At 39.1% G+C, this 22,242-nt stretch overlaps 1 protein-coding gene across 4 annotated transcripts in view; it reads left to right on the forward strand.

Moving 5' to 3' along the window:
• wipf1b (WAS/WASL interacting protein family, member 1b) overlaps positions 1 to 22,242 on the forward strand; it is a 128,212-nt gene that overhangs the window by 83,463 nt on the left and 22,507 nt on the right. For all 4 annotated transcript variants that reach the window (XM_043693583.1, XM_043693581.1, XM_043693582.1 and 1 more), the window contains exon 2: positions 12,767 to 12,861. In XM_043693583.1, the coding sequence (XP_043549518.1) occupies positions 12,808 to 12,861 (54 nt within the window). In that variant the 5' untranslated portion in view covers positions 12,767 to 12,807. The remainder of the gene's footprint in view (positions 1 to 12,766; positions 12,862 to 22,242) is intronic.

Raw genomic sequence — 22,242 nt, forward strand, 5'->3', positions numbered from 1 at the left:
CTTCCAGTTCTACTCTCTTTCCCCAGGAAACAAATGGCACTGATTCCCAACATAGAAGTCAGAATGGTTACCCAATGACGGCAGTTCACTTGCTTGTCTGGGCCTTCATCTAACTCTGTCTTCACCAAACTCTGTCTTTACCACAACATTCCTGCATTTTCCGTGAATGCTGTTCTCCGCACTTGGCCTCTGCAAGGTGCCAATGTCAAACCAACATCCTGACTACATCATTAGGCCTGCTCTAGAGTTCAGACACACTTACAACTTGTATGTTTCCACCATGTCACTTTGCACGCGTGCATTTCTTGCATCAAAGTGAATGCAACTCATGGCTCTTAGTTCATTTCTTGGGGCTCACTCACATGTCATTTATTTGGAGACTGTCAGGCTCTGTAGTGTTATGGACCAGACCAGACCCCCTCAAAATATTTTAAGAAGGTCGCCTGGACCCTAAATCTTTCTTATTTTAAATGGAAATGTAAAGTGCTGTGTTCCAGATGCAATTCAACTAGTCAAACAATTTGGCATTTAGCAAAACACAAGTTATTCAAACACTACAGTTGAAATACAACAAAAGAATAACTTAGAATAACTTAAGTCGATTAGAAAACTTAACAGTATAATAGATACAGTAAATGCTACTAATTAACTGTTCCAACATAGTAACATCCCATAAACACACACTGTGGCAAAAAGGCAAATTAAGAAACCAGACTTTCTTACATGCAATGCCTGCAGTAGGAACAGAATCCCAGCTTCTATCTGTAGCCGAGAGAGTGGGAAAAATAGCTTCTCCTTCTTCCGAAGTCCAGCAACTTCTACTGAATGTAAAAGCTTAAAAAAAACTCGACATCTGTGAGAGATGGCCACAGCCATCCAGGCTGCTTCTATTGTTCCAACCTTTACAAAAATAAACTCCCAAGGCCTCACAAGCTGTTTACATTACCGGAGACAGCTCTGTCGTTTTCGTTCAATCTCTGTCTTAAAAGAAAACAGGTCAAGATACACTCTTAAAGCCACAATATTATCACAGTAGCTTGCATTGATTTGCACTGCAAAGGCTATTCAGTGCTAATTTATAGGCTGTTGGTCTCCATGTTTTGCATTATTCTTTAACACGGAAGGAGAGGCAAGCAATTTGTTATGGTACAGCATGTAGACTGTAAAGGGATTGGACATAGCACCAAGCAATGTCAATATCATACCTATAGCATGTGCCATCAGATTATGCAGCAAAAAACTGCACATACTCCAAACAAAATGGCCAAGTCTGAAAGTTAAAGGGACCAATCCTTAATGGGGTGATGGGTCTGCAATCAGTCAGCAGATATTGTCAAACTCAGTAAAGGGCCTCATCTCAGTACAACCTGAGGATTGAACAAAGCCCATCATGTTTTTGGTTCTACCAGAGTCTGTGGATTTGTGTCCTTGCCAACAAAGTCATGGACTTCAGATAAATTGGAGACATTTCTGTTCAAACCCTGAATGCAACCATTAACTGGAGGTGACTTATGAACAGCTCTACAAATTACATGTAGATTAGCCATCAAATGCATTACCCTCATCAACAGTCCTAGTTACCTCACTCCTTTCCTCCCTTCTCTTGTTTCTGGTTCTCTTGTTCTCTTCTCCATCTCTCTTTCTCATACATTGTCTTAGCTTTTGTAATTTCCTTTTTAAGACTCCCCCTGCACATTTTTATACTTCTCGAAGGATTCTACCATATCACGTCTTCAACATCTAACATAAGCTTCTCTTTTTTTTCCCTTCTTAATCCTAACCTTTACATCCTATAACAGCAGGCTTCTCTGGTCTCGGTGCCACCTTTTTGTATTAATGGGAATGTATTTGCCTGGTACTCTCTCTATTTTCTCTTTGAATGATTGTCAGTGCTCTGACACTGTTGTATCTGAAAGTAGCTACTTGTGGTCCACGTGTGCTAAATCATATCTTACCTTCATCAGATTAGCCTTTCTCCAGTTTAGAACTTTTATTCCTGGCTGATCCTTATCCTTTCCCATAACTATCCTAAATATATCTGAGTTATGGTCACTATCTCCAAAGTGCTCCTACACTGATACCTTCCACCTGCCTGGGTACATCTCTGAATATTGGGTTCAAAACTGCCCCCTTGTTGAATTTTTGATATACTGACTAAAGAAAGATGTCCTTGTACCACAATTAGCATCATAGTCTTTCATAAAATGTGCTCACTCCACACATTTTATGGGACAAAAATAGAGTTGGTTAATGAAATCGAATTTATATACAAGATAAAATGTTTTAAGTGCCGACAAAACATGAGTCTTTTTTTCTGTGTTTATAAGTAAATCCAATGGCAGAAGGCACAGTATATTTGACAGCGGCATTTCTGCAGTTAATGCACATTTTGCAGAATTCGGAATACAGGGCCTTTCTAATTTATAGCTTGCTTAATTCTTTTGGACTACTAAATGACTATTGTTAAGGACTGCTACTTAATTATGGTGTATATATTAGTACTGTCATGTATCACTTGCTGTTGGACACTGCTTCATATTTATGTTGAGAATTTGAGACTAGTTATCTTTAAATACACTAATATTACTTTTCTCAGAGTTCTGTGATCCTTTTACTTCTGAAATAGTTTCATGCTATTACATCCACCTGTCATTTTAATCAATTGAAAGGCTGATTATGTTTTAGCATTACAATTTTTTAAAGTATATTTTACATTGCTATGATACAATCAGTCTTGTGGTGCAGAAGGAGGCTATTTGGCCTATCATGTCTGTAAAAGCTCTTCAGTCAAGCATCATTATCTAGTGCTTCTGCTTTGTCCCCCATACCCTACTATTTCTATCTAAATAATCATCCAATTATTATTGGATAATAATATCTAATAATATCAGATTGTTGCCCTCAAAAATATTGCCCTCCTGAAAGTCATATTGAAAGGTACAAGTGTTCTATACTTAAGCTAAGTTAGTTAAGTATATTCCATAGAATCCCTACAGTGTGGAAATAGACCATTCAATCCAATAAGTCCACACCAACACTCCGAGGAGCATCCCACTCAGCCTCATTCCCCTACTCATCCCTGCAGCCTACACCTCCCATGGCTAATCCATCTAACTTGCACATGTTCGGACTATGGGAGGAAACCAGAGCACCCAGAGGAAAACCACACAAACACTGGACGAATATGGAACTCCAAACAGTTGCCCAAGGCTGGAATTGAACCTGGGTCCCTGGCACTGAGAGGCAGGAATCCTAACCACTGAGCCACCATGCCACTCCATAATTCCTATTCACCTATAAGAAAAAATTAGTAAGGGAGAATCATAGAATCCCTATAGCATGGAAGTCCACTGGGTCCACACCAGCCCTCTGAGGAGTATCAGAGACCAGACCCATTCCCTGTAACTCTGTATTTCCCACAACTAATCCACCTAACCTACACATGCTGGACCCTATAGGCAATTTAGAATGGCCAATCCACCTAGCCAGCACATCTTTGAACTGATGGCAGGAAACTAGAACACCCAGAGGAAATCCATACAGGCATGGGGAGTTTGCACAAACTCCACATAGATGGTTGCCCAAGGGTGGAATCAAACCTGGGTGCCTGGTGCTGTTTTTATTTTCTGCCATACTTTTAGTACATTTAAGTAAGGTGTAGAATACAGCAAGAAGCCAGATGTAAGTACTGATACCCCACAAATGGCACAGTGATTGTGGTAATTCAGCAGCATTGTTTTTCCTGTTGACCATTTTTAAGAGACATACAGAGGCCTTCAAACGAACAGTTACTTTGCACATTAACAAAATTGAAAATAAAGATTGCGATTCATTCTCATAAATAAAGCAAAATTTTACATTATAATTTTAAGTGTGTATAATGAAATTTTATTTTGAATCACATCCAGCTATGCAGCTTGTCAATAAAACTTGATGCACAGATACATAGATAACATCTCTGTGTTTGGAGATGTGAATATGCAACTGCCTTTTGTTGTGTGCAAACCACAGCATAAACCATTAGCAGTTATGAAGGTGGTGTTAATTTCTCTTGTAAAGAATTGGATGGTATAAGTTATTTCACCTTTTTAAAATTGGATTTAACAATTCACAATGTGAGAACTCAAACAATTTTTGCAAATCTCAATGTTCAGAGCTTTAGAATAATTGATAGTATTGCCACTAGTCATTTAGTCAAATGTGCCCTGCTCCCCCCGCCCCCCCAATCAAATCACTTCACATTGATGAAAATGTAAAAGTGGAAGAACAATTAATGTTTGTCCATTTCTGGCACTGCATTTCAATTTATGCAGTCGTACATGAGCTGTACAAACCAAACTAGTTCAGGTTAGTTTAAACTCAGTGAGCAATACTTAATGATTGTACACTACCATAAGGGAGCCAATTGAACTTCTTTACTTTCATAAGCAGAGATAAACATTTAGAAATAACTCCTAAATTAAGGACAAAAATTACTTTCTCTCTGTAAGTGCCCATTGAAAATTAGTTTTAAAGGAAGAGATTTGCACTCGTGCTCACACTACATTTTTTTTAATTCAAAGAATGTGGGTCTTGCTGTTTGGGTGTTTGTTGACTATCAGTAGTTGCCCTGGAGGGGGTGGGGGGGAGGACCCCAGACAGGCAGATAATGGCACCTAAAGGAGCAAATAAAACATGACAGCACTGCAACAAGCATCACTGAGAAGAGTAGGTGAGGTGAGGACCTCAAGGCTGGCAGTCTACAAGAGATAGATTCATTGGAATCAATTGAAATCGGTCTCTGATCTATTACAGAGAAAGAGGCTATCTGTCTGTGGAGTCTCTAGGATTTTCTCACGATATTGTAGTGAAGATGCTCCAAAGTAATAGCAATAATATTCTAAATTAATTTTATATTCAGTTTGAGGAAGACAGAAGTGGGTCAGAGACTACATTGCTTTAAAATCTAAATAAATGAGAGCCCAAAAGCAGAGCTGCTAAAGTGAATTGGCAAATTAAGTTGAAAGACTTCAATAAAGAAACTGTGGCAGAAATTTAAGAGAATATTTCAGAATGTACAGAATGGATGCATTCCAACAAGTAAGAAAAATCCCAAGGAGTGGACCTACCATTTGTGCTTAAGTGTTAAGTAAAATGTTGTGTTAAAGTAAAGAGAAGGTACATCATAACGCAAAGATAGGTATCAGGTCAGAATATTGGACTGACCATAAAAAGCTCAAAAGAATTACAAAGAAAGCAATAAAGAGGAAAAATTAAAGAACAAGAGAAAGCTAGCCAGAAACATAGAAATAGATAGCAAGACATTCTGGAAGGATTCGAAGAAGAAAAGTCAGTGTTGGTCCAATATAATGTAAGACTGGAAATTATACAATGGAAAATATGGAATTGGCAGATGAATTGAATGATATTTTGCATCAGACTTCACTATACAGGATGCAAGCAACATAGAGTCATAGAAATGCCCAGCACGAAAACAGACCCTTCCATGCCAACCAGGTATCCTAATCTAATCTTGTCCCATTTGTCAGCACTTGGCCCATATCCCTTTAAACCCTTCCTCTTCATATTCCCATCTAGATGCCTTTTAAATACTGTAATTGTACCAGCTTCCACCACTTCCTCTGGCAGTTCATTCCATACACACACCACCCTCTGTGTCGAAAAAGTTGCCCCTTAGGTCTCTTTTATATCTTTCTCCTCTCGCCCTAAACCTATGTCCTCTAGTTCTGGACTCCCCCACACCAGGGAAAAGATCTTGCCTATTTACCCTATCCATGCCCCTTATGATTTTATACACCTCTATTAGGTAACCTCTCAGCCTCCAACACCCCAGGGAAAACAGCCCCAGCCTATTTAGCCTCTCCCTATCGCTCAAATCCTCCAATCCTGGCAACATCCTTGTAAATGTTTTCTGAACCCTTTCAAGTTTCACAATATCCTTCTGATAGGAAGGAGACCAGAATTGCACACAGTATTCTAAAAGTGGCCTAACTAAAGTCATGTACAGCCACAACATGATCTCCCAACTCCTATATTCAATGCTTTGACCAATAAAGGAAAGCATGCCACCTTGGAAGCAGTGATAAATCAGGAAGGAAGGGGTAGATCTCAAGAAAATTATAATCAGCAGAGTAGTGGTACTGAGTAAGTCGGAGCTGAGGAATAACAATTGGGGGTCCTACTAAATTTCACCTTGGGGTCTTAAAAGAAGTGGTTATTGAGATAGTTGATGCGCTGGTTTTAATTTTCCAAAATTCCCTTGGCTTAGGCTAGGTCCCACTCGATTGGAAGATTGCAACATAACTCCTTTATTCAAAAAGGAAGAAAGACCAAAAGCAGGAAATTAGAGGCCCATTAGCTTAACATCAATCAGAGGGAATATGTTATAAGGTTAATAAAGAAGTGACAGCAAAGACATTTGTAAAAGTTCAAGGTCATCCAGCAGAGTCAATGTGGTTTTAAGAAAGGGAAATCATGTTTCCAATCTATTGGAACTCTTTAAGGAAGTAGCATGTGATCTGGTTAAAGAAGAGCTAGTCAGCATACTGCACAAAGATTTCAAGAAGGCTTTTGATTAAGTGCTACAACAAAGATTGTTGTGTTAAATGAAAGCACATGGTGTGGGGGTAGCATTGGCATGAATAGAAGATTGGCTGGCCAACATAGAGTTGGAATAAATGAATCTTTTTTAGGTTGGCAAGATATAATGAGTAGTGTACCAGACGGATAAATTCTGGGACCTCCACTGTTAAAATTTATGTAAATGACTTGGACAAATGCATGGTTGCCAAATTTGTTAGAGACAAACAAGTATTTACAAAAGTGAATTGTGGAGAGGACACAAGGAGCATATAAAGGGATACAAATAGGTTAAGTGAATGAGCAAGGATCTAGCAAATAGCGTATCTTGTGGGAAATGTAAAATTTTTTAATTTGACAGGAAGAATAAAAGAGCATATTATTTCTGCTGAGATATTGTAGAATTCTAAGATTCAGAGAAATCAACGTTTCTACCTGCAAAATCACAATACAGATACAATAATTAATTTGGAAAGCTAATAGAATATTATATATTTGGAGGGAAAGTTAATGCAAAATTTAGAGAAATTATGTTTCAGTTATGCATGGCACTGGTGAGATTGTATCTGTTGTACTGTGTAAAATATTTGTCACTTCAGTTAATGAAGGACGTAAAGGCATTTGGTGTATTTCAGGAAAGAATTACTAAACTAATATCTGGAATGGGTGGGTTGTCTTTAAAAGAAAAGCTGAACATGCTACAGTTTAGAAAAATAAGAGGTGATGATTGAAACCTGTAAAAATCCTGAGTGTTCTTGATCAGTTAAATGTGGAGAAAAAGTTCCACATTTGGAAAATCTGGAAGTATGCCCGCTGTAAATATTTTAGGAGTTGCCCACTTTAAACAGAAATGAAGTGAATTTTTTCTTTAGATGTTTTTAAGTCTTTGGAATCCTGCTTTACCCTGTTTTTGTAACAGTGGTGGAAGCAGAGGTAGATAGATTCTTAGTAAGCAAGGGAGTGAATGGTTATCAGGGTGTGAGGGAATATTGATTTGCGGTTATATCCAATCGGCTGTGATTTTATTGAATGGTAGGACGAGTGGCCTGTTGGTCCTTGTTTGTATGTAAGTTTTTAAACACACACTCTGTCAGTTTTGATAATCTTTCAAAGAATTGTTCTTCCTTTTTTGTATCTCTTTATTACATTATATCCCCCAGTCTTTTTCTCATTACATCTTTGTAAGCCTTTCCCTTTACTTAAATACTGCTACTTTATTGACCTTGGTTGCTTAACTCACAAGTTGAGCATTTCATATTAGGGGATTTCATCTTTTTAATTTTTCCCAAATACCTGCTTGAGGGGTTTGTTATAGATTAATAGTTTATCATAGTTTTAATATAAAGTCATAAAGAACGGAAAAAGACCCTGCGGTCCAACTCACTCCCACCGACCAGACATCCTAATCGGACCTAGTCCTGTTTGCCAGCATTTGGTTCATATCCCTCTAAACTCTTCCTCTTGATATACCCATCCAGATGTGTTTTAAATGTAGTAATTGTACCTGCCTCCACCATTTCATTTGGTAGCTCTTTCCATACACACACCATCCTCTGTGTGGAAAAGGTTGCCCCTCAGGTCGTTGCTTAAATCTTTCACGTCTCACCTTAAACCTATGCACTCTAGTTTTGGACTCCCACACACTAGGCAAAAGACCTGGGCTATTCACTCTATCCATGCACCTCATGACTTTATAAACCTCGACAAGGTCACCCCTCAGTCTTTGATGCTCCAGGGAAAGAAGTCTTAGCCTATTCAGCCTCTCCAATAACTTAAACCCTCCAGTCTTGGCACATCCCAATAAATAATTTTCTGCACCATCTCAAGTTTAACGATGTCCTTCCTACAGAAGAACAACCAGAATTATACAGAGTAATCCAAAAGTGGCCGAAAGATGCACACCATTTTATTTGACACGGGAATTCACTGCTACCCTTCTAGATGGGGTGTACATTTTTCCCAGTACAATTGCTAAGGAAGCACTCTGAACTGTATGGGACTATCAGTGGACTGCAGAACGCACATCGTGACGGTCTGTTTATTGTTGCTGGAGATTTCAACCATGCGAATCTCAAGACTGTGCTCCCTAAATTCCATCAGCATGTGGACTTTGCGACGAGAGGGGAGAACATGCTGAATCTGGCTTACACAGCCATCCCCAACACATACAGGTCAGAGCCCCGACCCCACCTCGGCTCCTCAGGCCACATCTCTGTTACGCTCATCCCAGCATACAGATGTGCTGTGTCTGACCATGGCTGACGTGAGGAAAACACTATGCAGAGTCAACTCATGTAAGGCTGCTGGACCAAGTAACATCCCTGGCAGAGTGCTCAGAGAATGCTCTGATGTACTGGCAGATATTCTCACGGACATGTTCAACATCTTCCTGAGCTGCGCCACAATTCCAACATGCTTCAAAGCCGCTATCATCATCCCCGTGTCAAAGAAGTCTTCAGCATCCTGTTTCAAAGACTACTGCCCTGTTGCGCTTTCACCCACTATCATAAAGTGCTTAAAGAGGCTCATGATGTGGCATATTAAGACTCTGCTACCCCCTCCCCTCAGTTTGCGTATCAATTCAACTACTCAACAGAATATAGATTTCCACCACCCCCACCCACCTGGACAAGAAGATAACATTCACTGACCACTACACCACCTATTTTGGTATCAACTGCAAACTTACTAACCATAACCATATCTCCTGTATTCACACTAAAATCATTTAATATAAATGACAAAAAACAGTTGACCCAGCACCGATCCTTGTGGCACACTGCTGGTAGCAGGCCTCTGGTCTGAAAAACAACCAGCACCCTCTGTCTCCAACCGTAAAGTCAATTTTATATCTGATTGGCTAGCTCCCCCTGGATCCAATGTGATTTAATCTTACAAACCAGTCTATCATGCGGAACTTTGTTGAATGCTTTGCTGATCTCCACATAGACAGAATTCTTCCCATTTCTTAAGTTTCCCTTGCTTAAAATCTTGGTTTATGACTCTTCTTTCTCTTCCTAAAGGCTATGATTGCCATTATTTCCTGTTGTGCCCAACTGTTGTTTATTATCCAAATCTATTTGGTTACTCATTATTAAATTCAACTTCTTCTAAAAGATATTGTTCTTAGGAAACTGTCAAAATCATTTCTGAAATTTGTTGCCTTTCGAACATAGAACATTACTACATAGTACAGGCTCTTCGGTCCTCGATGTTGTGCCATCCTGTGAAACCAAGTTGAAGTCCATCTAACTTACACTGTTTCATTCTCATCCATATGCCTATCCAATGACCATTTAAATGCCCTTAAAGTTGGCGAGTCTACAACTGTTGCAGGTAGTGAATTCCACGCCCCTACTACTCTCTGAGTAAAGAAACTACCTCTGACATCTGCCCTATATCCATCACCCTTCAATTTGAAACTATGCCCCCTTGTGCTAGCCGTCACCATCCAAGGAAAATGGCTGTCACTGTCCACCTAATCTAACATTCTGATTATCTTACGTGTCTCAATTAAATCACCTCTCAACCTTCTTCTCTCTAACAAAAACAGCCTCAAGTCCCTCAACCTTTTCTCATAAGACCTTCCCTCCATACCAGGCAATATCCTAGTAAATCTCGTCTGAACCCTTTCCAAAGATTCCACATCATTCCTATAATGCGGTGACCAGAACTGCACACAATACTCAAAGAGCAGCCGCACCAGAGGTTTGTACAGCTACAGCATGACCTCGTGGTTCCAAAACTCAATCCCTCTACTAATAAAAGCTGACACACCGTATGCCTTCTTAACAGCCCTATCAACCTGGGTGGCAACTTTGAGGGATCTATGTTCATGGACACCAAGATCTCTGTGCTCATTTACACTACCAAGAATCACTACCATTTGCCCAGTACTCTGCATTCCTGTTACTCCTTCCAAAATGAATCCCCTCACATTTTTCTGCATTAAACTCCATTTGCTATCTCTCAGCCCAGCTCTGCAGCTTATCTATGTCCCTCTGTAACCTACAACATCCTTCAGCACTATCCACAATTATACCAACCTTACTGTCATCTGCAAATTTACTAACCCATCCTTCTAAGCCTTCATCCAGGTCATTGATAAAAATGACAAACAGCAGTGGATCCTTGCTGATCCAACACAGATCCTTGCAGTACACCACCAGCAGAGTCTTACTGTTGGTAAGGCAGTATCCATATTGGTTTGCTGCCTGATTAACCTTTCTGAAGCACTTTTGCTTTGAAATAGACTGGGAATTCTTGTTTACATCTTTTCTCTTTGTAAGTCAGTCTTAAGTACAGGTAATATCTCATCATTTACCTATAATTCTTATGGTTAAGATGTAATGACAATTCAAAGTAAAATGGAAGCTGATGAAAACCTGCTGCATTTGATAGTAGAGCAAAGTAATGTATTAAAATAATTAATAATATTTTAAAACATGTTGGAAAATTATTGTAAAAGATTTCAGACACACACCTGACACCAGTACTCTTAAATTGTTTACAACCTTCATGTTTATATCACTTTGTAGTGTAATATGAAGTTCTTGTGCAAACTTGGAAGAACTGATTGTTCAGTGATGGGAGTGTCATTGAACTAGTAACCTGTAAATCCAGACTAATGCTCCTTTGCGAATCTTTGACAACTTCATTTTCAACAGTGTTGGCTTAAAATTTGGAATTCTCTCCCTAAAGCTCTCTGCTTCAATTTCCATCCAGAACATGCTCCATAAAATCTACCACTTTGTCCAGTAATTTGGTCACCTGCCCTAAAGCTTCCTTCTTTGTCTTGATATCAATTTATATCTGATTATATTCCTGCAAAAGCTTTAATTCAAAATACAAGCTAAATTTAAGCTGTAGCTCATGATGCAGATGTACCATGTTTCAAACTTATCACTCGTTGATATTTAGCAAGTATCATGGAAGATTGCAGGCAGTAGAACTCTGTGAGATTATGGGTGAAATAGATGATGCATTCAAGGCTCTATAGCATTTGGTCTTGTCAATTATACCCCAGTGAATTATTACATTTTAGATTTGTTAAATATTGAGTTTCTATAAACTTTTTTTTAACTTAATGATATAGCTCATAGTTTTATATTATTAACTGATTTTAAAGAAAAAGGATATCTGTGTATGTGTTTCTGGATAAGTAGAGAAGAGTTCTCTGCCATCTCTATTTTCAAGAGCTGTAGTATAATTGGAGGAGAGTGTGACTTATTTTGCTACTAATGTTGTATTGACGACATACCACTTAGCTGCCTTTACAAGCAGCTCCCAAGAGAATTCCAGAAGTATGCTAAAATGAGACAAAGTAGTTTACCTCTATTTGCATTTCCTGATTTTTCTCACTCTAGTCTGTGCCATTCTTACTTCAGCAAGTTGGGTGGGTATGGTAACTAGCTAGATGCTTTATGGATTCAAACATAAAGCAGGTCTAACGTGAAATAATAAGCAATGTTCTGATGAGAGAAACTCAATATTTTAAAATACCTTCCTTGAGATTTCGATTCACTTCATGTTAAATCATCATTACCTTTCAAACATAGTAACTTGGAATAGAGTCATAGAGATGTACAGCATGGAAACAGACCCTTCGATCCAACCCGTCCATGCCGACCAGATATCCCAACCCAATCTAGTCCCACCTGCCAGCACCCGGCCCATATCCCTCCAAACCCTTCCTATTCATATACCCATCCAAATGCCTCTTAAATGTTGCAATTGTACCAGCCTCCACCACTTCCTCTGGCAGCTCATTCCATACACATACCACCCTCTGTGTGGAAAAAGTTTTACCGTGGTCTCTTTTATATCTTTCCCCTCTCACCCTAAACCTATGCCCTCTAGGAAATGTATAACATAGTGTAGAGATTATTGGGCAGGTTTCCAAGTTTGCACCAAATGTCGGCATGGCAGATCGGGCACCATTATAGAAACCATCCAATTTTTACATCCTTTTTAGGAATTAAGTTTTGTTTCTGTGTTACATAATCAATCTGTAATGCTGGTATATATCTGGGTGGAAAATGGAGAAATGTTCCTATAGGTGAAACTGTCCAGTGATTTTGAGATTTCCACTTATTTATTGATTTGCATGTTTGTTCATATACTTAGATTGTTTGTTTTTAAACTTATTAAAGTGGACCTCTGGAATATAACTTTTTTTATCTTTTAGGATTTTGAAAAGTTAACCAGTGCACACATTGAATCCAGGAGATGCCGCCGCCTCCTCCACCACCTGGTCCTCCTCCTCCTCCAACATTTCCACAGGTAGGATGTCTGAACACTGTTAGGTATTTTTTAATGATGAAAAAGCCTTATGCAGGAGTTTTAAAAAAAAAAGTTGCTTTCATAAAGATGCTGTTATAACACAGCATTATATGTGTTATTCCCTGACATTTTTTTTCTACAAAAAAACTGAGTTTTTGCTTTTTTTAAGAAAAAAGTGCTATAAACTTTATTCAAGTCAATTGCATAATAGTTCAAATTGTCATTAAATAATGTGAAATAAAGTTCACTTTCTTTCAATCCACAACATGACGTTGGTGGGAGTTATGACCAGTTTTTAAAAAGGCAGAGTCTCTACAATAAAGACACTCTTTGTAGAGTGGCAAAACTGTCGTGCATAAAATTTTAAAGAAAAAAGTACTTTGCCAGGAATAAACTGGAATGCCCTGTATGGTGGAGTGATAGTCAGACGACCTCCTCCCATGTAAATTAAATACTTGGAAAGCAATTTATGAATCGAGAATTGGAAAGTGGGATTAGGTTGAATAACTCATTCTCGACAAATATTGAACTTGTTGGGCCTAGTGGCTTCTGTCTGTGTTTCAGTGTTTCTTAAAGTTTATCTGAATAAACTTAAACTTATAGATGATGAATGATGGAACAATGAACAGGAGAGTGCAGGAATAGAATCACAGAACTATTACAGTGCAGAGGTAACCTATTTGTCTCAGATGGGCATCATGATTTAATGCCATTCACCTGCTCTTTCCCTATAACCCTGAATATTATCTCTATAAGGTCACCCCTCAGCCTCCGACACTTCAGGAAAAACAGCCCCAGTCTATTCAGCCTCTCTCTATAGCTCAAATCCTCCAACCCTGGCAACATCCCTGTTGATCTTTTCTGAACTCTTTCAAGTTTCATAACATTCTTCTGATTGGAAGGAGACCAGAATTGCACACACTGTTCCAAAAGTGGCCTAACTAATGTCCTGTACAGCCTTGAAAACATCCATCAAATCTCCTATATGCTTCTGTCCAAGAGAAACTGTCGCAGTGTCTTCAATCTATCTTCATGACTGAGGATTTTTTCATCCTTGGATCTACTGTCATAAGCCTCTTCTCTATTCTATCCAATGTATTCATATCTTTCCTAAAGTGTGGTTCACAGAACTGTACACAATGTTCCAGCTGAGATCTAATTAGTGCTTTACACAAGCTAAGGATAACTTCTCTTAACTCTAGGCACTATTATTAAAGCACAGGGTACTCAATGCCTTATTGACCATGCTCTCCACCACCTCTTCTCTGTCCCTGTGCTCCTACTCACACTTTTATAGTAGTTATTTATTTTGTACATCACCTCACACTTCTCCACATTGAACTTCATGTGCTCCCTGTCTGCCCACTCTCTGAATTGTCAATGTTCTTTTAAAATTCTGTACTGTCCTCCTAACAGTAAATATGATATAAATCTGAAAAGCAAGGATGCCAGTACTAATTCCTGTGGGACCTCTCTGCAAACTTTCCTCCAGCCTGAAATATGTCTATTAACCATTACTCTGGCAGAGTCAGGAAACAATGTTGTATTCACATTGCCTTTATTCCTTGAATTCAAACTTTTGTCACTTCCGCATACACCACATCAACAGCATTACCCTCTCAGTTACCTCTCCTAAAGTACTCCAGCAAGTGAGTTTCCTTTAATCAATCCATGCCGGCATTCCCTAATAACCCACATTTGACCATGTCATTATTAATTCTATCTCAAATTATTGTTCCCTCACTGCCAACTTTATACTGACTGACTGACTGACTAGTCTGCAATTGCTGGGCTTATTCTTAAAAGTTTCCTTTTTTTGAACAAGAATGTAACCTTTACAATTCTCCAGTCCTCCAGCATCACCTCCAAATCCTGGGAAGACTGAAAGATTATAACCTGAGGTTCTGCAATTTCCATCTCCCTTCCTTCAATATCCTGCATCTCATCTGTGCAGGTGCCTTGTCTACTGTTAGTACCAATGGCTTCTCCAATACTATCACCATATCACTTTTTAACCCAGTGCCTGGATTTTCTCCTCTGTTTTCATGGCCTGTGTAAAGTGTGGAAAATATTAATTTAATACCTAATCTATGCCTTTGTGTCCATGTGCAAATCTCCCTTTTGGTCCCTAATCTGACAAAGTTGTCCTTTTACCTGTATTATGTGCCTGTAGAAGACTTTTAGATTCCCTTTAATGTCAGCTGCCTGTTTTTCTTTTGTTGTCAAGTTTGTTTTCTCACCTCTCTTCTAAACATTTTGTTTTCTGGTTGGTTCTTGATTGACACAAGTCATAAGCCACTTTAGTTTCTATTTCCTTTTGCTTCAGGAGCTTTGGATTTGTTTGGCCTGCTTCTCCCTTTTGAATGAATATTCTTTGACTGTATCTGAACTACCTGTTCCTCGAAGGTGGTGCTTTGTCCAGTCACCATTTTTCCCTCCAGTCTTTGGCTCCAGGATATTTGGTCCTGCTCTGTTCTGGTCTCATTGAGGTCCACTCTCCCCCAGTTAATTATTCATGTTGTGGATAGTCAATTATCATTTTTAAGTCTTATTTACTCTCGAACAACCTCTCTGGCATTGAAGTTTAACTTTTTTAGCTACGGACTCTCATTCCTTCAAAATCAAATTATTGTTGTGGTTTATAAAATCTAATTTTGTTTCTTTCCTCTTTCCCTCTCCCTCTGTCTCAATCCCACAATTTCTTTCCTCTGGATTTCCTTTTTGTAGATAATACAGCATTGAATTAATTGTGGAATTGATTCAAACTCTGCACGTCACAATCAGGATTCTTTCAATCTGATTGGTTAAGGAGGGACAGAATCTTGAACTGTTCAGAGAGTTCTTGTAATAATGCAACAGTGTTGCAGAAAACTTTGCACCATTTATGGATATTTCAACATGACGCCGTCAAGTGTGAATGCTTATAGAAATGCTGAAGGAAGTTAGAGTGTAACACGCAGCTAGCATTGTTCAATTGACACTGACCTCAAAACATAATCCCTAAGACGGGGTCATCCCAATAGAAAGACTGTAATTTTTGCTCATCTAGTGTGAATACTGGACAAGTAGTGTAAAAAATCAGAGACACTAGAGAGGCCACAAGAAGTAGCTATCATCAGTGCATGTTTGGAATCTGACAATATGTTTTAAGATTATCTTTGCCACTGTCAACTTGTGGATGAGAAAAAAGGAGACCAGAGATAAATTTTTTGGGTACTCCAGAGATGATGGTTGGTATTCTGAGAGATTCCATTTCAGATGATTCTCTGGCTGTGACTGGATCATTGGAACCAGGAAACAGTATTTCCACTAATTTACAGGTTGGTGTGGGCCACTGCATAGAAGACGACAGGCAATTCATTTATGGGACTTGGCCAATAGAGTGGCAGTCTGTCTTCTCTGAGACATTTGATTGACTATTCGGGTTTCTTGGTTATTAATTATTGATATCAGCCAACAATAACTACACTATTTGAATTCATTTCCACTATTGAGCATGATGGGACATGATCTAACTTCTAGGTTATTTCTATAGTCATTGCATATTGCATTCCTATTGCAATAGGAATCACCCAAGAAGGCCAATATTTGTTGTCCATTCTAATTACTTTTGAAAAGTTGAGCTGCTTCTTAAATTGCTGTGTCATATATGTATGTCCAGAGAGCGGTTAAAGAGGGAGTTCCAGGCTTTAACATAGCTGCAGAGAAAGAGTGATGATTTAATTCTGTGTCAGGATGGTATGTGGCTTGGGACTTGCATGTTTCCTTGTCTCTCCTACCCTTCTAGTAGAGGGCCACAAGATGGAAGTGCTACGAAAAGAGGCGTAGGTGGCATGCATTGTTGCCGCACTGTGCAATGTTCAGTTTATCAAAACAGCTACTTATGCCTTAACTCACAGCAAGGTCCATTCCCCTGTCACCTCTGTGTTGGCTCCCAATCAAGCAATGTCTTGATCTTAAAATTCTTATCCTTGTTTTGAAATCACTCCATGGCCTTGTCCTTTTCCTATCTCTGTATTCACCCCCAATCTCTCAAGCCTTTAAGGATATCTACAATCCTGTATTCTGAGTTTACGTATTTCACATTATAATTGCACCACCATTGATGATCAAGCATTCAGTTGTCTAAGTCCCAATGTCTGGAATTTCCTTACCTAAACTTCTCCACTCTCTACATGCTTTTCTTCTTCGAGACATTTCCTGAAACCGATCGCTTTGACTCCGCTTTTGGTTATCTGACTGAATGTCTCTTGTGGCATGAGGTCATACCTTGTTTTGTAATGTTCCTGTGAAGTATTTTGGGGTTTTCATTATAATGGAAGTACTAGAGAAATATAGTTTGTTGATATCATGGTAGCAACTGGAGTGCCCACCAATGTCTTATTTGGTGTCATTTTGGAGCTTTGTTGGATTTGTACTGATCCAAAGAATCATGTTCCTTCACAATCCTAACTTGTGCCTTGTAGATGGTGGACAGGCATGTGGCAGTAAAGCGAGAGCTAATCACTGTAGAAATTCCCAACCCCTAACTTCCTCCTGTACTCCATATTCATGCAGTGAGGTCTAGTTCAGTTTCTGATTAGTGGTAATGCCCTGAATGTTTATGGTGGAATATACATTAATGGTAATCCCATTGATTGTTATGCAGATATGGTTAGATTTTTTTTCTGTTGGAGATGGACATTGCCTGGCACTTGTGTGGCATAAATGTTATTTGCCACCAATGAGACAAAACTGAATGTTATCTTGGTCTTGCTGCACATCAGTAAAGACTGCTTTAGAATCAGAGGGATTGAGAAAGGTGCTGAAAGTTTGTGGAGTCATCAGCAACCATCCCTACCTCTGACCTCATGATGGAGGGAGGGTCATTGATAAGACCATTGAAGTTGGTTGTTCTGCTTTAAGGGAAACAACCCCAGCCTATCTTTTCATAGCTGAATTGCTCCAGTCTGGCATCTCCTCTGAATTAGCACATTGCAGCACAATTATGTCCTTCCTACAGTGTGGCTACTAGATATGCTCCATGCACACCAAGGTTCCCATGATCCTTTACTTCCTAGGGTACTACTGTCAATTGTAACCCTTGCATTGTTAGCTCTCCCAAAATGCATCACCTCTCACTTTTCATGATTGAATTTCATTTGCCACTCTCTGCTGAACATTCTTTCCAAGTTCATTATTTGATTGTCTCACTATTTGTGGATGTGGCAGAACTGCAGAGTTTTGAACTGATGGGTTGGTCATATGATCATCTTCCATACGTTATCCAGTTTTATAGCTTCACCAGATTGGCACTTCATTTTTAGGTATGACTTGAGCTGCTCTTGACATGTTTTCTTACACTCCTCTGAAACAGGTTTGATTCCCTGGCTTGATGCTAATGGCTCACTGAAGGATATGCTGGGCCGTAAGATTACTGACTAGTTGAATAAAATTCTGTTGCTGAGGGCCCACAATGCCTAATGGATGACTAGGTTTGAGTGGCTAGATTTGTTTTGAATCTATCCCATTTTGTGTGCTGTTTGTCCTGCACTACACATTGAGGATGTGTCGTCAGTGTGCAGACAAAATTTTAATTCGACAAATGAAGGTTATTCTTACCAACAGTATCATGAACAGATGCCTCAGGGACAGGTGGGTTGGTGAGGGAAAAGTCAAGTAGGTATTTCTCTCTTGGTTCCCTTCTGTATGCTGCAGTCCCCCGTTTGACAGATATCTCTTACTGAAGATGGTAACTTATTTTTGAGTTAAGATTTAACTGATGCAATTCATCTTCTACTGCACCCACATGGCCTCTACACATGAATAAGGTCACTAGGTTGGCCAGTTCTGGAAACATTCTCCAGTTATTTCCAAATCCATCATTTCACTGAAGTCTGCTGAGACCATTCTACTTTCTTCTGCTACTCCAGCTGCACCGGTTGCAGCTGAATGACAATCCTAGATTTAATCCTAGATCCTAGATCAACTCACTTAGATACAAGAGAAACCTTCACAGAATCTCTTTTGGAGAAATTCTGTTCTGATTTATTTACCTTTTTTCTTTTTGTTCATGTCTGTATTTGATGGACAACAGCACGACACCTTTTATGATGTGACAGTGTCCTGGTAATTTCGCTCTCATTTCAAAGAAGTCTTAGAGTTGTTTGTAGCTGTGTCATCTTGCTGCAAACTAACAGATAGGGCTGATAGGGCAGAGTTGAGTCTGACCTGAACTCTATTTGATTAATAGATCTATTAAATTCATTGAGCAGAAATGATAAGGCACCTGCTGGTCAATTTAGAAATCCTCACTAAAAAATAGGAAGCTGTAAAGGTAAAAATGACATTTCAAGCAACCAGTATCTCCAAGAGGCAAGAGAGAGCGCAGCAATTGGTTGGGGTTGATTTCCCCTTTAAAAAGGTTCAGTTCATAACATTTGTACCACCCCAACGGAGAAGTACCCCTAAGCTGGGAACAAAGGAAAAAAAAATCAGCCCGTGTTTGTGAATTGTATCCTATAGTGCCCACTAGACAACCTCAGGGCGCACAATGCATGAGGAAAGAATCAATTTTAACATAGAACATTACAGCGCAGTACAGTCCCTTCGGCCCTCGATGTTGCACTGCCCTGTCATACTAATCTGAAGCCCATCCCACCTACACTATTCCATATGTGTCCATATGCCTGACCAATGAAGACTTAAACGCACTTACACTTGGCGAATCTACTACCGTTGCAGGCAAAGTATTCCATACCCTTACTACTCTCTAAGTAAAGAATTTTGTTTGAACTTTTATCATCTACAAGAAACAGCTAGATTAATGTATACAGAATGGCCATCTGGCAGGTAGCAATGCATTCTGTAGATGAGATGAGGGAAAATTAGTAATTGAAAATTGTCCTTTCAGGAAAAAAAGGAGAAATCAACCCAACCAATTGCTGTCCTCTCTCTTGTCTCTTGAAGATACAATTACTTGAAACATCATTACCATTAATTGTATAAATCCTGCCCCTTTTTTGTTTCACCAAAATGCATTACCTCATTTATCCAAGTTAAACTGCAACTGCCATTCTTCAGCCTGTTGGCTCAATTGATCAAGATCTCTTTGTAATCTTAGATAACCTTCTTCACTATATACACTATACCACCAATTTTGATGTCATCTGCAAACTTACCAACTATGCCTCCTATATTCTCATCCAAATCATCTATGTAAAATGACAAACCAACTAAGTCCTTTGGAATACTGCTAGTCACAGGCCTCCAGTCTGAAAACAACCTCCATGATCACCCTCTGTCTCCTACTGTAAAGCCAATTCTTGTATCCATTTGGCAAGTTCACCTTGAATCCCAAATGATCTAACTTCAACAATTAGTCTACCATGTGGAACTTTATCAAAGGATTTACTAAAGTCCAGGGGAACAACATCTACTGTCTACCCTCATCAATCTTTTTGGTTACTTCTTCAAAAAAAACTCAATCAAGTTTGTGAGGCATGATTTCCCTTGCACAAGAACCATATTGACTATCCCTAATCATTCTTTGCCTCTGCAAATGCATGTAAATCCTGTCTTTCTGAATCACCTCTAACAATTTACCCACCACCAATGTCAGACTCACAAGTCTACAGTTCTCGGGCTTCTCCTAACAACCCTTCCTAAATAAAGGCGCAACATTAGCCATCCTCCAATCCTCTGGCATCTCACCCGTGGTTATAGTTGATACAAATATTCCTGCTAGGGGCCTCACAATTTCCTTCCTAACTTACCACAATGTCATTGGATACACTTGATCAGGTCTAGGAGACTTATCTAACTTTGTTTTCTAAGACCTCCAATACTTCCTCTGAAGTAAAACAAACTGCTTTCAAAGCATTAATATTTATTGCCCTGAATTCTCTAGCCTCCATTTCTTTCTCCACGCTAAAACTGATGCAAAATATTTATTTAATTTCTCGCTCATCTCGTGAGGTTCAATGCAAAGATGATCATGTTGATCATTAAGGGGCCTTACTCTCTCAGTATCATTCGTGGCCAAGGTTGATAAATAATTTCAAAATAGAGAAAAGAGATGTTGGTTGAAGATGTGAGACTCCATCCTGGTGATATTCTTTCAGTTAGGTTTAGTTTAAATAGAACGGACTTGAATATCTTATCCATGCCCAGTTTATCCATCTCACCAAAACATTTACATGATGGTTTTCACACTTCGTCTTTCTGGTGTGTGTATTTGTACGATATTTTATTGGGTGATTATTGTTTTGCAGATGAATGTGAGTGGGAGAAATATTGAGTGTGAATATTTGAGAAGTGTTAGGATTAGGGAGTTCCTTTATTTGTCTTTTCAATTTTTGACACGCATTATCAGTTTAAAAAAAAGTCTTGCTGTATGTACTAAGGTGATTTATATTTAAAAGTTGTTGAACCATGGCACAGTAATCTGAAAATATTGTAAGGAAATAATATTTTGAATAAATACATTGGATGACCAGTTTCCAAACATAAAACACAATAAACAGCCTTCTGAAATTACATGATTTTTTATTTTCCAACAACACTTGACACTTAACACCATCATGGACAAAACATTGATTGACCCCCCCCCCATTATCTGCCATCAATATTTACTCCCATCACCACTGATGCATGGTGAGTACCATTGAAAAATACACTGTAGCAACATACCAAAGATACTTTGTCAGCAACTTCCAAACCCATAATCTCAAAACCTAGAAGGAAATGGGCAGCTGATGCTTGAGAGAACCTGCACGTTCCCTTACATCCTAGCTTGGAGCCATGTTGCCATTCCTTCAAAGTCACAAGGTCAAAATCCTGGAACTTCCTAACAGCGTGGTTTTGTGACCATCAGACTGGTTTTGTAACCATCTCTAGCAGTCCTTGAGGATGGAACAGTCTTCCTCCACACTACACATACACCAGGATCTCCAAGTCCTGGTCCACAAAGTGAGCACCTATTTTCCCATGTCTGTCATGTCCCAACAAAATGTCACAAGCCATGCAGGGCAGCTCTGGTCTGGCCATACTTGACCAGGTTCACAAAGACCTTTGGAAGATCACATTGATATCAGAAACCCCAGGGTATACTGGGATATTGCAGCAGTGGTGAGTCCTCTTGAGTGGCAAAATCAAGCTAGCTTCAGACAAGAGGGATGATGTAGGCTTGTGAAAAGTAGATAATGATATTATGGGGAGCTACTTCCATCTTCAACTGCTGGTCGTATTGTGCAACTGTGAGTGTGACTGTAGTGTTTGAAGACTGAGGGCCAAAAGAGAATTTGAGACATCCACCAAAAATATAATGTATTTTCATATATAACTATCTACCCTGGAGCTGTAGAATGAATTAATAAACTAATTCTTCAATTTGCACCTCTA

The sequence above is a fragment of the Chiloscyllium plagiosum genome, chromosome 7 (assembly GCF_004010195.1).
Source record: "Chiloscyllium plagiosum isolate BGI_BamShark_2017 chromosome 7, ASM401019v2, whole genome shotgun sequence".
Lineage (NCBI taxonomy): Eukaryota > Metazoa > Chordata > Chondrichthyes > Orectolobiformes > Hemiscylliidae > Chiloscyllium > Chiloscyllium plagiosum.